Consider the following 18,327-nt stretch of genomic DNA (forward strand, 5'->3'; position numbering starts at 1 on the left):
TCAGCTAGGCTGGAGTGCAGTGGCGTGATCTTGGCTCACTGCAACCTCTGCCTCCTGGGCTCCAGCAATTCTCCTGCCTCAGCCTCCTGAGTAGCTGGGATTACAGGCATGTGCCACCACACCTGGTTAATTTTTTATTTTTATTTTTTTAGTAGAGACGGGGTTTCACCACGTTGGCCATGCTGGTCTTGAACTCCTGACCTCAGGTAATCCATCTGCCTTGGCCTTCCAAAGTGCTAGGATTACAGGCGTGAGTCACTGCACCTGGCTGGTCTTTTATTTTTAATTGCAGTCTGAACTACTCACAACCCAACACCTTATATTATCCCATACACCATTTTATTATGAATCGAAGGTTAATTTTAACTCAGCTTGGAGAATATAATTCCATGTTCAAGAACTGTTTAATTGATGCAAATGTTTTATTTGGTTGAGATTTCTGACTAAAATTTGTGTGTGAAGTTATACTGCTTAATTAGTAACTCTCAGGTTATGGTCAAGTATTAACTATTCAGAGACATCTGTGGCCCCTTGACTTCCATCACTCTAGTCTGTTTGTTTTGCAGATAGTGGAGGCGGTATATGAACCAGTGCCAGAAGGTATCTACTCTGAAAAAGTAACAGACACCATCAGCAGGTAATTAGTCTCGCAGCTTCAGACATGTAGGGACAATCAAGAAATACCTCATGTCTATAATAAATCACTATTTATGGATAAAAGCTCATAAAGAGAAAGGGTCCCCACATAATCCAAATCTAGAAAGAGGTTTGTGCATCATCAGTAACAGTGACTATTTGGAAGCTACTTAAGTGTCCAAGAGAAAGTAGAGCATTCACGTATTATGCAACCACTAGAACGATTATTTGGAAGGGTTTGTAACAACCTGTAAAACACATTATGACATGTGGGTAAGACAAATATGATGTAAAGCTTTTTGTAACCATGACAAACCCCATAAAAATATGCAAAAAATTGGAAAAAGGCCAGACAAGAACACATGAAACAAAAAGCCATGTTAGATGATAAAGTTGCAGGTACTTTTTCATTTCCATTTTTAAATTGATAATGTGATTTATCATAATTTTTCAAAGAGAATCAGGAGCTCCAGCTATCACTATAGCAGGAGTTTAATGAAAGTCATTATCTAGTTGCACTTCCAAAGTTTTGGCCAATCCCTGCTGGCCTGTCACCCATGCTCCCTCCCACTTCCCCTCCTGTTTTCTCTGCTCCAGCCACATGGGGCTTCCCACTAGTCCTGGCATGCACCCTCCTTCTAGACCTTTGCTCTTGCTTTCATGGTTTCCTAGAACTCTCTTTCCTCAGATATATGCATGACACAAGCCCTCACTTCATCTGGGTCTCTGCTAAAATGTTCCCCACCCTGATGGCCCCACTACCTCACAGTACTCTCTAACCTCCTTGCCTGCTTTATAAAGCTCACGGCACTCATCATCCTTGACATATTATACATGTGCATACATGCTTTTTGTTTATTGTCTGTCTCTTCCCCAGCAAAATGGAAACTCAAGAGCAGGGACTTAGTCAGTTTAGTTTGTAGCTTTTATTGCTCAAAGCAGTGGCTGACACAGAGTAGACCCTTAATAAATATTGCTTGTATGAGTAAATGACTCATGTATCTGGCTGATTGCTATTTCTGGACCTTCTTGGATACTTAAGTTGGGTACTTAAGTTGCATCTTGGGTACTTAAGTTGATGGGATTTCTCCATCCCATCAAACTGAGCCAAATCCTCAGTATTTTGGATTGTAGAAATTCTAGAGTCACCCCAGATAGAATCTTTTTTCATCTGCCTTCTGAGTCTTTTAAAACTTGGGTTGGTATCTGTGCTAGCACTTAGCTCCATCTCTGATGAAATATAATAGATGTATTATTGTGACTATACCCCTTTCCCTTTGATTTCTCCTCCCAGCCGTTGTTTATACTAATATTACTCCTCACCAGTTTTTGTAGGATGATATCTAAACCTTTCTTTCTTTGGCACAATACTAATCTACAGTCTTACTTTTTTAATTGATTTTTTTTTATTTTTAAAATCGGGGGTACATGTGCAGGTTTGTTATGCAGGTAAACTTGTGTCATGGGGGTTTGTTGTATAGATTGTTTCATCACCCAGGTATTAAGCCTAGGCCCAATAGCTATTTTTCCTGATGCTCTCCTTCCTCCCACCTTCCACCCTCCAATAAATCCCAGTGTCTGCTATTCCCCTTTATGGGGCCAGGTATTCTCATCATTGAACTCCCACTTATAAGTGAGAACATGCAATATTTGGTTTTCTGTTCCTGCATTAGTTTGTTAAGGATAATGGCCTCCAGCTCCAGCCATGTTCCTACAAAAGACATGATGTTGTTGCTTTTTATGGCTGCATAGTATTCCATGGTGTGTATATACCATATCTTCTTTTTTCAGTCTAGAATTTATGGGCATTTATGTTAATTCCATGTCTTTGCTATTGTGAATAGTGCTGCAATGAACATATGTGTGCAAGTGTTTTTATGATAGAATGATTTGTATTCCTTTAGGCATAGAGCCAGTAATGGGATTGCTGGGTTGAATAGTAGTTCTGTTTTTTATGTCTTTGGGAAATCACTACACATTGTTTTCCACAATGGTGGAACTAATTTATACTCGCACCAACAGTGCAGAAGTGTTCCTTTTATGCTGAACCTTTCCAGCATCTGTTATTTTTTTTAGCTTTTTAATAATAGCCATTCTGACTGGTAAAAAATGGTATCTCATTGTGATTTTAATTTGCTTTTCTCTAATGATCAGTAATGTTGACCTTTATTTCATGCTTGTTGACTACATGTATGTCTTCTTTTGTGTAGTGTCTGTTCATGTTCTTTGCCCACTTTTTAATGGGGTTGTTTTTCTCTTGTAAATTTGCTTAAGTTCTTTATAGAAGCTCCATATTAGACCTTTGTCAGGTGAATAGTTTTCAAAAATTTTCTTCCGTTCTGTAAGTTGTCTGTTTACTCTGTTGATAGTCTCCTTTGCTGTGTAGAAGCTCTTTAGTTTAATTAAATCCCACTTGTCAATTTTTTCTTTCTTTCTTTCTTGCTGTGCAGAAGCTCTTTAGTTTAATTAAATCCCACTTGTCAGTTTTTTTCCTTCTTTCCTTCCTCCTTCCCTCCCTCCCTCCCCCTCTCCCTCTCCCTCTCCCTCTCTCTCTCTTTCTTTCTCTCTCTCTTTCTTTCTCTTCTCTTCTCTTTTCTTCCTTTCTTTCCTTTTGAGATGGAGTCTTGCTCTGTCACCCAGGCTGGAGTGCAGTGGCGTGATCTTGGCTCACTGCAACCTCCGCCTCACCGGGTTCAAGCGGTTCTCCTGCCTCAGCCTCCTGAGTAGCTGGAACTATAGGCCTGTGCCACCACACCTGGCTACTTTTTTGTATTTTTAGTAGAGACGGGGTTTCATGGTGTTAGCCAGGTTGGTCTCGATTTCCTAACCTCGTGATCCACCTGCCTCGGCCTCCCAAAATGCTAGGATTACAGTCATGAGTAACTGCACCAGACCCCCAACTTGTCAATTTTTGCTTTTGGCATCTTTGTCATGAAATTTTTGCCCATGCCTGTGTTCTGAATGGTATTGCCTAAGTTGTCTTCCAGGGTTTTTATAGTTTTGGGTTTCACATTTAAGTCTTTAATCTGTCTTGAGTTGATTTTTGTATATGGGGTTCAGTTCAGATTTTTGTAAAGGGGTTCAATTTCAGTTTTCTGCATATGGCTAGCCAGTTATCCCAGCACCATTTATTACATAAGGAATCTTTTCCCCATTGCTTGTTTTTGTCAGGTTTCTTGAAGATCAGATGGTTGTAGGTGTGCAGCCTTATTTCTGGGTTCTCTTTTCTGGTCCATTGGTCTATGTGTCTGTTTTTGTGTCAATACCATGCTGTTTCAGTTACTGTAGCCCTGTAGTATAGTTTGAAGTCAGGTAGCATGATGACTCAAGCTTTGTTTTTTGGTTTTTTTTTTTTTGCTTAGGATTGCCTTGGCTATTCAGGTGCTCTTTTGGTTCCATGTAAATTAAAATTTTTTTTTTTTTTAGTTGTGTGAAGAATGTCACTGGTAGTTTGATAAGAATAGCATTGAATCTACAAATTGCTTTGGACAGTATTGTCATTGTAATGATATTGATTCTTCCTATCTATGAGCATGGGGTATTTTTCCATTTGTTTGTGTCATCTCTGATTTCTTTGAGCAGTGTTTTGTAGTTCTCTCTGTAAAGCTCTTTTACTTCCCTGGTTATCTGTATTCCTAGGTATTTTATTCTTTTTGTGGCAGTTTTGAATGGGATTGCATTCCTGATCTGGCTCTTGGCTTGACCCACAGCCAACCTTGTACTGAATGGGCAAGAGCTGGAAGCACAATCAGCACAAGACAATACTTCAACATAGTATGGAAAGTACTGGTCAGAACAGTCAGGCAAGGGAAAGAAAGGGCATCCAAATAGGAAGAGAAGAAGTCAAACTATCCCTGTTTGCAGATGACATTATCTTATGTCTCGAAAACCCAATAGTGTTGGCTTAAAAGCTCCTTAATCTTATAAACAACTTAACAACGAAGTTGCAGGATACAAAACCAATGTGTGAAAGTCACTAGCATTTCTGTAAAACAACAGTGAAGCTGAAATCTGTAGTCTTAATTAAGGGCCTCTGGCTCTGAAGACAGGCCTACCTGGGGCTAAGTCATGTAAACTGCAGACTCTAAAAAGTGATTTGAGGCCAGGTGCGGTGGCTCACACCTGTGATCCCAGCACTTTGGGAGGCTGAGGCAGGCAGATCACCTGAGGTCAGGAGTTTGAGACCAGCCTGGCCAACATGGTGAAACCCTGTCTCTACTAAAAATACAAAAATTAGCCTAGGCCTGGTGGTGTGTACCTGTAATCACAGCTACTTGAGAGGCTGAGGCAGGAGGATCACCTGAATCTGGGAGGTGGAGGTTGCAATGAGCCGAGATTGAGCCATTGCACTCCAGCCTGGGCAACAAGAGCGAAACTCCATCTCAAAAACATTTTTTTAAATAAAAATAAAAATAAAAGAGTGATTTGACCATTATTTCTGCATCTCTGTTTTCTGATCTAGTAGAATGAGAATCATAATAGTACCAGTCTCATTAGGCTGATGTGATGTTTACACAAAGTAACATATGCAAATCACTTAGGGTAAGTCTTGGCGAATGGTAAATACTTGAGCAATTTTAGCAATCATCATGATTAATATTATGGGAAATGAGACGAACCTGTCTTTAAATCATTTGATTCCACAAACACTAGATCATGTCTTGTTGCTAAGGAATCCAAATATATTTAAACTGGCCATCTCTATGATTTGTTACTGTTTTCTGTTGTTTTTTGGAAAGTACCTTAAAAATTGACGGAGTCCTCAGAGGTGTCAATACAAAAGTACCATATTTGCGCATTTAATTTCTCCTTTTAATAGGTATTTGAGTGCCACAAAGGGCGAGGGAGGGATAGTGCAAAGAACAAGGTACAGAGACATTGGTCAGATTTTGTGAGTCTGGGCAAATAGGACTGTAAATCTCTTCTGAAACTAATAGACCCTGGCTATGGCTACCCAGGACTCTTGGGGTTAACATACTAGTACGGGAGTCAGACAGCAACATTAGAGTGAAAAGGTTTAGAGCATCACCAGGTTCTAGAGTCAACTGGATTCTAATCCCTGCTCTTCCACTCAATTTAAGTTCCCTGAGGCCCAATTTTCTCATCTGTGATGTGTGGATAGCAATAGTAATTACTTTGTAGCAGGACGAGCCACAGACAAGAACCCCTCCGACACTGAGTTATAGAAGGAAAGGGCTTTATTCAGCTGGGAGCATCAGCAGACTCACGTCTCTAAAAACCGAGCTCCCCACGTGAGCAATTCCTGTCTCTTTTAAGGACTTACAACTCTAAGGGGGTCTGTGTGAAAGGGTCATGATCAATTGAGCAAGCAGGGGGTATGTGACTGGGGGCTGCATTCACCGATAATCAGAACGGAACAGAACAGGACAGGGATTTTCACGATGCTTTTCCATAGAATGTCCGAAATCTATAGATAACACAAGCAGTTAGCTCAGGGGCTGATTTTTAACTACCAGACCCACGGCGCAGTGCTGGGCTGTCTGCTTGTGGATTCCATTTCTGCCTTTTAATTTTTACTTCTTCTTTCTTTGGAGGCAGAAATTGGGCATAAGGCAATATGAGGATACTCTCCTCCCTTAACTTCATGGGCTTGTTTTAAAGCTTAAATAAGATAATGCTTCTGACACACTTAACACAGTACCCAGCAAGTGGTGGGCACTCAATGAAATTAGGTATTATTATTATTATTAATGATATTGTATGATTTACAGAATGAAGTCTATAAAGCAAATTGTGATAAATGTGATGAAAAGTGGTAAAGAGGGCAATGAGAGATTACAGAAGGACCTGTCTTACTCTGGGAATTTGGGAAAAGTTTCTCTGAAGAAAGGACTTGTAATCTGAGACCTGGACAATCATTAACTCTCAAATAGTAAGCAACATTTCGCAGACCAGCGTGTGGGAAGGCTTTGCTGAGGGCAAGAGCTTTTTAACTTGAGGTTTCTTTTAATTCAAAATACTAAGATGCCATAATAAGTTAGAACTGACAATTCAATTTTATATCTGATAATAAATTAAGATTGCAGGGTGCATTCTGTAATAAACTGATTTTCATTTAAAGTTATTTAAGACTCCTCATTGTCTGGGTTTACATTCCAAATAAAGTTTTATCTTTAGAAAATTTGACTTAAAACTGAAATCAATCACGAATTATATGCAATTGCATATTTAATTTGCTTTGGATTTTTAGTATTAAAAAGTTGAGTTCTGAAAGAATTAGGGAACAAACTCAAATCTCCTATTTTCTTAAAGCAATGATGCAAGGGACACATAAAGGCAAATGTTCTTAATGATCATTTATGACTCAGCAAAAGATCAGGCTCACAGCCAATCTTTAGTAATTTGATACAGCCTTTGAAATAGAAGATCGCTCTTGACAGAAATGTTTATTATAATCATTCCTAAACAATATATTGTTTCTAATCATATATATCTTCTTTCCTCTATTTTACTATCTTCTCATTATTTTTCACATCCTTGTCAAGTAGAGCTCACACAGTTTGCATTTCTAATGTGCAGTATCTTTCTTTTTTCCTGTTTGCTCATGTGGTATACAAGTACATTTGTTATTGAAACTTGTCTTTCCTAGCAGGCCTTCAACTTGGGAGAATAACTTAGCAACCCTGAGGAGTTTGGGGCAGAAAATAACTTTTTTGTGTTCTGCTCAGTACCAGGATTACTATTTTTACCTACCAGTATACTATTAAGAGAATATTGTCTATTTCCTTTGTAAAAAGGAAGTACTTATCCTTTTATGCATAAAATATTCTATTAAAACAATTGCCTTATTTTTCTCTCTCTGTGCCTGGTTGCATAAGCTGCCTGGTGCTTTGCTTCAGAATCAGTCATGAGGAATAACAAAGTTAATACTTTCAGCCAGCTCCAAGGACAAATGGATCTTTATATTTTTCACCCCTTTTGAATCTTTATATCTTAAAACATGACATGAATGTAATTGAACAAGGTATCCTTCTAATTCTTTCCATCTGGCCTCTCAGAGTGGAGTGGGGACAAAGTGGATGAGGTGAGAACATCCCCAGTTTTTTCTAGGACCAGATCTTATGCTTATTTGTTTACAGAATAATTGGTAGATAATCTTTAGCATATATTATTACTCTGATTCGGTTGCTTTTAAGAATTCCTCTGAAATACCTAAGCAGGGAGTCATTTCAGAGCAACGAGGCTATCCTGGAACTTCTGGTAGGAAATGTTCCTGGGAATCCGAAAGTCTATGGCCAAATATTTTGGGTTATAGGTAGGTAAACATTTTAGATGTTAGGCTGAGTTTGTTTGTGGATTTATTCATTGATTCATTCATTCATTTACTGAATACCTATCAGGACTCAGATTCCATTGTATGTGCTGGGAGATCATAGTGAGGAGGACACATGTCCCTCTTCTGAAGAATTTTCCAGTGTAGTGGTGAAACAGACCATTATAATAAAATAATTACAATAGTTTTAAGTACTTAAGTGCAAATGGTGCAAAAAGAATGTACAAAAGGGGCTCAGGATATCTGTCTGAGGGCAGTCCAAAAGTATTCCTAATGGAGCCTGGAAAAAGAGTGGGATTTTGGCAAGTATATAAGAGATGATGGCTGGGAAAGATACCATTGGCAAAAGAAAAAAAAGTCAAGCATATGGAATAAAATAACCAAACAAATGGGGGTATAGGACAGGTGCTATTTGGGGAAGTGCAGGTAGTCACATTGGATGTGTTGCTGGAGGAGGGGAAAGAGTGGAGGAAGGTAATGACCAGTTCAAGAGAGACCTTGTGTAGCATTCTGGGAATTTTAATTTTATCCTATTGGACCATGAGAACTATTGAAGAATTTTGAGTAGAGAAATAATGTAGTCAGATTTAGGAATATTATTCTGGTTAGCAGTTTACAGTACAGACCAGAGGTAGACAAGAAATGAGTGTGTTATTTAGGAGACTCCTTCAGTAGTCCAAGTAAGTGATGTTGTAATAGCCAAATAGCTGTGGGATTACAGGGGAAGGATGTGGATTCAAGAAATATTTAGAAGGTAGAAGTCACAGGACTTAGTGTTTGTTAAATGTAGGAAGGGATGGAGGATACATACAAGTGTGGATTTTCTTCTCAATTTATTGAAATTTTACAATGTGTGTGCCCTTCACAGAGATTACCTCATTCAAACACCATACCAGTTTAATGAGGTAGTTACTATAATCATCCCATTTTACAGGTGGGCTACCTGAGACTTAGAAGCTATGTAACTTGCCCAGGATCTGACCTAATAAATGGTAAATGAGGTTTTAAACCCCAACAAAATGATCCAGAGCCTGCATGCTGAGTCATGATGCTAAACTGCATCTTCTTTTTGGTGCCTTTTCCAGTAATGGCAAATACAGGACCAGGAGAGTAACCTTAGGCAAGGAGATGACTATATGCCAGGAGAACAAAGGTCATTTCCATTCCCATGTGCCATAATATGTAGCTATATAATTTATAAAACTAGCTTATGTTGCTTTTTTTTTGATTTTTAAAAAAGATCAGCTGATAATTCAGCTGCTAATATTACCTTGAAGCAGTTTAAACATCTGCAGTCTAAGAATTTGAATATCCACGCTAATGAAAGGCTTAGATACTGGGCTTTTTTTTTTTTTTTTTTTTTTCATCTGCCAGTGAGTTAGCAGTGATTTCAGAAAGCAGCCAACTCGTACAGGAGAAGATGATCCCATCTGCCCATCCTGAGACCCAAAGAGCATCTTCATGCTCAGCCTGGAACCCTTACCTTCCAGCCCAAGTGCAAAGAAAATAGTGCTGCCTCCTTTTCCTTCCTTAGCTTTCCAAATGCCTTTTGAGAAGTCTTGGACTCAAAGCTGTGCTTGATATCCATCTTACCCCAGGTTATACCATAGTGGACACACAGTGGAGTTTAACCTTGATCCTTTACACTCTGTGGCCTGCTCCCAACATTGACCAGAATGTTATAGTTATGTAATGTTATCTTAGGTGCCTCACTCCTGATGCAGAAGCTCGTCCAGATATTGTACAAGTCAGTTCGATGATATCAGATGTCATGATGAAATATTTAGACAACTTATCTACATCCCAGTTGTCCTTGGAGAAGAAGCTAGAACGGGAACGAAGACGCACACAAAGGTATTTTATGGAAGCCAACCGGAACGCTGTCACATGTCACCATGAGCTGGCTCTTCTATCTCACGTAAGTGCAAATATTTTAATCTGTTCATGATGCACTCAAATGAGCTGTCTGAAGTTGTTCATGCTTGTTTTAAGGAACATTCATCAAAAGTTAGAAAAATAGTTACATGCAATATTTAAGTATTATAGTTACATATTTATATCCATTTCTGTATCTTATACATAAATTAAAATAATAAATATAACTGACCTTCCTAAGAATGAACCCATAATTTATTGTATTTTGCAAAAATCAGAGGTATCACAAAGTTCTCTTAGCGAAGTTTAAGTTACAAACTTCGTAAAATTAGCAGTGAATGCTTATATTTAATTTATTCAGCAATCTGACTGCAACTTTTGGGAATATAGATGAAAATGTTGTGAGTTAATTCAGAGAAGGAAATAACATTTGCCTTTAAAATTTTTCATTTTGGTCTTTGCAATTTCTTTCGTTGCCATTTGTGGTATTAATAATATTGCCATGCTTCAAATCAGAATATGCTTATTATTTTTCTTGCCAAGAACCTTTAGATTGTTTTGATATTTAAGTATTTTTCTGAACATTGCTTGGAAAAGAGATGCCAAAGCTACAAATGTCCACATGTGCAAGTGACGGTGCCAGTGATGCTCTTGTTGCTGCTGTCTCTTATTTTCCTTCTTCTGTGTCTTTTTTGCAATCACGATCAATGATCTGTTGTTTGCTGTGCTTTGGGCCTCCACCTAGTGGCGACCTGGTAAGGGGCCTTTCATCCTTTTTTTTTTTTTTTTTCCTGTCTCGGGGTGGGCCCAAGGCAATTGGATCATGAAACTCTTTCTTAGGGTACCTGGTCATTAAATTCCTTCCCAGGATCCTAAGGACCTACTCCATCTAAGCTGGGAAAATTATGTAAGAACTTGGTCTCAAAGAGGCAGTTCTGATTTCTTGAATAACAGTGTTTCCAGTGAACTCCTTTCTGAAAATAAGGAAAGTACTACTGTTTAGTGGGTTTGTCTTAAGGTGTTTGGAATCCAGAAGTTGAAGATTTAACGTAGTTTTCATTTGGGAAGGAAACTTTTTCATCTTCTTTGCCTTAAATGCTGAGCCTAGCTGTAATTTTGCAGAACATTCCATGATGATTATTTAAGTTATACATTTATGTAAAGGAGCATATAACTTGGAGTTATAGCCCTTACTGAACACAGTTAAATCTCAGACAGGGAGTTAGAGCTCACTTTGCTTTTTATTTTACTACCTGACTTCATAATAACTAGGCAGCAATGAGAAACACATCATTCTATGTACATGTTGCATTCTAACTAGAGTATTCCTAGTAGACTAAAATGCAAGAGATTTAGCTATTTCTATATATCTTAGATATTTGGGGCCTTCTATTATTAAGTTCTGCACTACAGAGCTACTTAGCTAATTTCCAGTTGTATGTGAAAGAGTCATTTCATATTAGATTCATGTGGCTGATGTGGGGCTGAGTGGCATTAGTTTACAATCTAACAGCAGAAAGTCTGTTATCTTTAGCAAAACACCTTGAGAAGGACCATTACTTATCTATTTATTTGTACTTCTCAGCTTAAAAAATTCTTTATTATGGAAAATTTCAAACGTTTATAAATGCAAAGATTGCTTCCTGTACCCATCCCGGCTTCAACAGTTAGCTATTCAGGGCTAATCCTGTATCATCTCTATTCCCACTTGCTTCCTGTCTTCCCCAGATTATTCTGAAGTAAATCCCAGATACCATATAATTTCCTCTATCAATATTTCCATGTGTATTTGAAAAGTCATTTTAGCTGTAGAAATCTAGCTCTCAGGCCATCGCCAGGTAAAATAAAGGGAGAGCTCTGAAGCCAAGGGAGGGATTTTAATGTTCCAGAGGTTGTATACTCATCTGTAAATTAAGGGGTAGAAGATATTATCTACCTCAGAAGGTACTAGGATAAATGAGTTAATGTGTTTGAATATACTGTATGACTTTAAAGGTGGCTTAAACTGTAAGACAGCATCAATTATATAAAACGAGCATTGGTTTTGTTAGAATAGTTTGTTGATGGAACTTGTTAATCTAGTGCTATCTTGTCCAAGGAGTCTCTACATTAAATCCATATGTCAGGCATACAGTTAATGCATATTTATTAGCACCTGCTGCTAGCCAGCCTCAGTGTCCTCATTGAGCATTCAGGTTTTTATGGACCATAGAGAAATGCTTTACTTCAAAGCAAAGTTTATATTCCTGCTTTAAACAGTCATACAATCTTTCTCCTTTTGCACTATTTTAAGTCTACTGATATATTTTCATTTCAAGGTTAAGCAAATGTTAACTAAAAGGAAAAAATGCAGCTTTATTCAAGAAACAAGAAGGAAGTAAGATTGCATTTCATCAAAAGACAGTATGCAGTTAATTGGCACTTTTCTCACTGGGGACCAATTATTATTTTTAAAAAACTTACATCTGTACCACTGCTGCAGAAAAACTATAAGTGTAAAATTTTATGACTCTTTTTTCTTAAGGCGTATTATGATTATCTCATTTCAGATATAGTGGAATGTTCTCCCAGAGCAGTTAATATCAATAATGCAGTTACAAAATCCAATGATAAATTATAGACAAGGGAAAGAGAAATTAGTGGGTTCAGTAGAACTTTATGAATTCCCAGCATCAATAAGGAGATCCATTGTGAATTACTGAAATTTGCAAATTAGTGAGTAAGCAAATGATAAGAAACATTAAAGGCTTCTATTTCATGGGGAAGTATTCTATTTACTTTCATATTTTAGTCTATTCTTAATTATGGCAATTTTTATAATGGTCTACTGCAGGTAAGTACTAATATATATTTTAGAAGGAAGAGAAGTCTCCACTAAAATGTTCACTCTGTGTACTGTGGTTTGCCCACTATGAAAGTGAAGCAAACCTTTCCTTTTGAAGAATATTTTCTGATTCTTATAACTTAAAATAAGAGATCATAAGGAGAGCATAGAGTTGAGAATGATAAGAATTACACAGAGCAAAAGGAAGTAAAATTTTAACTTAAATGTGCAATAATTAGAAGGATATTGTCATGTAGAGGGTATTGTGGCATTGTAATAGTGAAAATCGTGATCCGTGTTTTGGCACTGTTCACAGTGTAGTGAACACTGAGAATCATTACCCTATAGATCTTATATCCCAGGCACAAAAATCAATTAAAGACATTTCTGAAGAGTCTACTGCTTATATCTTTTCCAACAAATATAATAATGTGTATTAAAGAAATTCAGCCTGACAAAACCTGGAGAATCAATGGGAAACTTCAATTCCATTAGAATTATTGGGATTTCGTGGATACACCTCTAGACTAATACTTAAATGGGTGAAAAAAGCATATTTCTACATGCAGAAATGGAGCAGAATTGAGTATTCCAGGGAGACTGAAGAGAAGTCACGAGAGAAGCATGCTCTCAGTGCGAGGCTTGCAGGTGTCACAGCTTCTTTTCCAGTGATATTTGACAGGAAGTTTATCTTCACCACCCCTATTTAAAGGCTGAATGATGATTTCTTTTTACTAGTTTAGTAAGTTTGTTCAGTTTGGAGAACTGCTTTCACATCTGTAACACAAAGAGAGAAAGATTGAAACTGCCTGTGGTATACAACTAATACTGAAGGAACAATGATTTGGTGGATGTCTTCTGAATGTAAGGCATTACGTTTGGTATAGTGAAGTTTATAAAATATTATAAACAATGACCCCAGTCATGAAGTAGCTGACAATCTACTTGGAAAGACCAGATAGATGTGCATATACAGGAGGAATTTTCTAATGATTCCAAACAGTTTGGGTAAATAAATGAGATAAGAGAGGGAAATGAATAAATAAGGCCTAGGGAGGCTCTCAGAGCCAAACGAAGATAGGGTCTTGATAACTAGATAAGGAAGTCACTCCTGGATGGAAAAGAATAACGTAAGTGCAGACCGGGCACCGTGGCTCATGCCTGTAATCCCAGCACTTTGGGAGGCCGAGGCGAGTGAATCACGAGGTCAGGAGATTGAGACCATCCTGGCTAACATGGTGAAATCCCATCTCTACTGAAAATACAAAAAATTAGCCGGGCGTGGTGGCGGGCACCTGTGGTCCCAGCTACTCAGGAGACTGAGGCAGGAGAATGGCGCGAACCCAGGAGGCGGAGCTTGCAGTGAGCCGAGATGGTGCCACTGCACTCCAGCCTGGGCGACAGAGTGAGACTCCGACTCAAAAAAAAAAAAAAAAAAAAAAAAGTAAGTGGTGCAGAAACTCCAGCTCAGCTCACTTAATACTAAGAATCAAACTTAGAAATGGAATTGTTTTATGTTTTGATTGCACAAAGAAAGGGAAACCAGAAGTTAAAAGACTTGTCCAAGGTCATCCAGCTAGTTAGGGACAGCCCCAGGACTGAAAGTTGGTTCTGCTGATTTATAATGCATATTTTTATATGTGTAGTCTGAAAAGCCTGGGGAAGTAGGCTGGAGCTAGATGATGGGTGTTTGTGAATACCTCTAAGCTGTTTGAATTAAATCCTGTGGGTAATGTGGACTAAAACTTTGAATTTCTCCAAAATACCTAACATCCAAGTTGCCAAACTGCGGGCTAATTATTTCTTTTTCTTTTCTTTTTTTTCTTTTTTCTTTTTTTTTTTTGAGACAGAGTCTTGCTCTGTCACCCGGGCTGGAGTGCAGTGGCACAATCTTGGCTCACTGCAAGCTCCACCTCACTAGGGGCTAATTATTTCTTATTGTACTTACCTGCTTTTTAATGTTTTTTACCCCTCAGTGTTTTCCATTACACTCCTCTGTCCTGGTTTCTGTCTTCTCTCTTTGAATACTCTTCCTCATTTTCTCTTCCAGCTCTGGCCTTTTAACTTTAAATGTTCTGCCTCTCTTGTGCTTTCCTTGGTTTCCGTCTAGTCCCATGGTATTTCATTTCATATGAATTTAGATAAAAATTGGTGTACAAGATGGGAACATTATTTTCTATAATTATGTGTCATTTTGTTTTGAACCCCTGTTTGTGCTGGTAGCAGAAAATGGTAGTAGTAGTCAGGATCAATTGTATCAGTCTCTTTTGGTATAGAAGTTTCTTTACTATCCCAAGGGTTCTCTTTTCCATATCCTCTTCCAAAGATGGCAGCAGAGTAGAGGAGAAAGCTTAAGCATCTCCATGTTGATGGGAGGGGGGCAGGGGCTCTGGTGTTCTTCTATTGGCCCCTGCTGAACTTAGGTAACATGAACCCTGTGATTTTGGGATGCTGACCTCTGTCCTTATTAAATGTTTATGGCATCTGTAACTCATGGCCTCTTTTATCATCCTGATTTAAACCCAAGGAATTACCCATGATGCCCCAACTCCCACCTTGGGGTTACTATTTTTCATCCTCTGAGGCTTGATTGTGACTTTCTTGGGATTCTTATTTTAAGCAGCCTGCTCTGTGGCCCTCAGTGCCGTGACGGCCAAGTGAACTCACCTGCCAGCCCCAGAGCTGTCTTCTACATTGGCACAAGACACATGGGGGCTTTAGATTCCCATCCACACCACATACAGCCCATGGGGAACTCACTGGCACTAGGCGACCCTATCTCAGCCCCATCAGCTCCAGTGCCTTCTTCATCCTTTTCTGTTCTTCTTTCCCAGATGCCTACAATTCAATTATTCATTCAACAAGTATTTACTGAGTGCCTAATAGGTATCAGGCACTATATGTACAAAGTATACCACAGTGAGCAAAACAGACAAGGACTCTACTCTCATGGACCTTATGTATATAGTGTTATAATGATCATGAAGCTTCTTCGAAGCTCTCAGTCTTTTCTGTCTGCACCCCAGCTTCCCCCTCAAACCGTCTAATCCCAAGGTTCACATTTGCTGGAGTGGATGTAAGAAGGAAAAAGAAGGAGGCTTGCACTTGCTCTTTCATTTTCTCTTCCTTCTGGCAGGCTCTTATTTTGAGCTCCAGAAGAAATTTCCAGTTCCCACCTTTCTGCCAGAAGGTACCCTTGCATCTATTACATCCTTCTTTTTCTCCAGGTATTCTTTTCCCCTATTTTCTCCAGGGTCTATAAATCTCAGCCTCATAAACTGGTCTTAATAGTAGAAGAAAAGAGCTCTGGAGAAGTGCACAAAATTTTCTGCAAAGGCAAGATATGTTGGGATGTGTTTCACAACATAGTTTCCACACCCATTTGCTGGAGAGCGCCAAAGCTGCCTGTCTAATCTCAGTCTCTCCATGTGCCAGACCTATATTTTGAACCGAACATTTACCTGCATGTCTAACAGGTACTTACGCTCGGCAAGTCCACAGTGAATGGGTTCTCCTCCCTTGATCGGTCATGTTCTTTTTCCTCATATCACCTTAATTGTAATCTTGACATCTTCAGTTCACTCTCTCTGAAATCCTTTATTCATTTTGTTAGCAAGCTCTACTAATTCTGTCTTTGAAATGTCTGACAAATCCATCTTATCCTTTCAGTTCTCATTCTCATTATCTCGCATTGGATCATTGCAAGATCCAACTTTCTTGTCTGTAGTTTTTTCCTTACCTCTAACAAGTGATTCAGTCAGTATATCACCTCTGCGCTGTCCACTAGGGGCCATTAAGGAATGTGTGTACTGGGGATGGGGTGGTACAATTGTTGTTTATCACTGTTAGCAGCCAGGGATGCTGGTATGTCATATACATGACAGTCCTGCACAAATATGTGAAACAGAACCAGTAGTAGATACATATTCAAATATTTATTGCAAGGAACTGGCTTACATGATTGTGGGACTGATGAGGCAAGTGCAAAATCCATAGGGATGGTTGGCAGGAGGAGCAGGCTGGAAATCGTGGTCATGGGCTGAAGCTGTTGTCCACAGGCTGAATCTCTTTCTCATCTCAGAGATGCCTCAGCTGCACTTTGGAGACCTGCCACCTGATTAAATCAGTTCCATCCAGATTATCGGGGATCATCTCCCTCCCTTAGCCATCCTCCACATTCCTACCCAAACTATTTTCCAAAAAGCACAACCGATCTTGGTAAATTGTTTCATGCTTATGACAATAAGTAAATACTCATGTAAGGAGTCATAGAAATTTTCTCTAAGCTTTTTGGTGGATCTAAAAAAAGATTCCTATGATAATTTGATATTGCCAGAGAGTCAAAATATGGCAGACATAAGTGTCATCTTCATTTCTATCTACTTTGGAGGACCAGGCTGATAGAGCAATTATTAGCACAGATTATTTTTAAATTCACAAACCATTCATAACTGTACTTCTTTGTTACAAAATTCTTATTGTAGTTTTCTGATATAATCATGATTTTTAGCAGACATTGACAGATACTGATATTTTTCATACATTCTCAGATTTCTTTAAAGTTGAACATATAAGAATTGAACAGATATATAAGCATTTAGATTCTCATTTTTTAATGCAAATAAAAAATGTGCTATTTATTTATCTGGGTTGCTTTATTTTTATTATACCATCTGTCATTTACAATTGCTGAGCACACCACTAAAGGCATGTGTCTGCAATCCTCTGCTAAGAGATTAAATTAAGCCATGTAGAAAATGATGTGTTTTTAAAGGACAATATTTTTGTGAACATCTTTGCTTTTATTGTCTGGTTAATTGTTGACTGAATTTCCCCCAAGGCTATGAAAATGCTACAAGTAATGACGTAGGAAGAGAAATATCAGGAAAAATCATGACTTGATTTGGAAATGTTCTATGCTCGTTATGTTATATGAAAATAAAGCAATGCCTTATGGGCTACCTCACAAATACAGACACAATTCTCACGTCCAAACTACAATTCTCTCTGTTTTATTGACATATAATTTACATGTAGTAAAATGTACATGTCTTTAAGTGCCTAATTCAGTGGCTTTTGGCACATGTGTAACCTCCACCCCAAACAAGAGTCAGAAAATTTATCTCACCTCGAAATATTCCCTTAAGCCTCTTTCTATACAGTTCTCTGCCCCAGCAATAAGACTGGTGATTTCTGTCACTATAAATTACTTTTGCTGTTGTTTGACTTCATTTGAATCAAACACATGTGCTCTTTAGTGGCTGGCTTTTTTTCCATGACAAAATATCTATGAGATTCACCCACGTGGTGTGTATTAGTAATTTGTTCATATTGCTAGGCAGTGGTAAATTATATGGCTACACCATAATTTGTTTATCTATCCTCCTGTGATGAACACTTACGTTTTCTCCAGATTTGGAGTTTCATAAGACTGTTGAAAACATATTTACAAAAAGACCTATACAAAAATGTTTATAACTTTTTCTCTGAAAGACCTAGAAATAGAATTTCAGGGTTATAGGTAATTGTATGTTTAACTGTTAAATAAAGTACCAAATGGTTCTTCAAAATTGTACTCTTTAACACTTTCAGAAGCAGTATATGAGAGTTCCAGGCATTCTGCTTCCTTGCCAATATTTGATACTGTCAGTCTTTTCAATTTTAGCCTTTGTGGTGTAATGATACTTCTTTCTGGTTT

The 18,327-nt window shown here is 38.2% G+C and overlaps 1 protein-coding gene across 4 annotated transcripts in view; it reads left to right on the plus strand.

Moving 5' to 3' along the window:
• The window catches only part of NEK10 (NIMA-related kinase 10), a 259,204-nt gene that overhangs the window by 169,502 nt on the left and 71,375 nt on the right, over positions 1-18,327 (plus strand). For all 4 annotated transcript variants that reach the window (XM_011956225.1, XM_011956226.1, XM_011956228.1 and 1 more), the window contains 2 exons: positions 567-637; positions 9,635-9,848. In XM_011956225.1, coding sequence (XP_011811615.1) covers positions 567-637; positions 9,635-9,848 — 285 coding nt within the window. The remainder of the gene's footprint in view (positions 1-566; positions 638-9,634; positions 9,849-18,327) is intronic.

Source organism: Colobus angolensis, unplaced genomic scaffold, assembly GCF_000951035.1.
Source record: "Colobus angolensis palliatus isolate OR3802 unplaced genomic scaffold, Cang.pa_1.0 Scaffold411, whole genome shotgun sequence".
NCBI lineage: Eukaryota > Metazoa > Chordata > Mammalia > Primates > Cercopithecidae > Colobus > Colobus angolensis.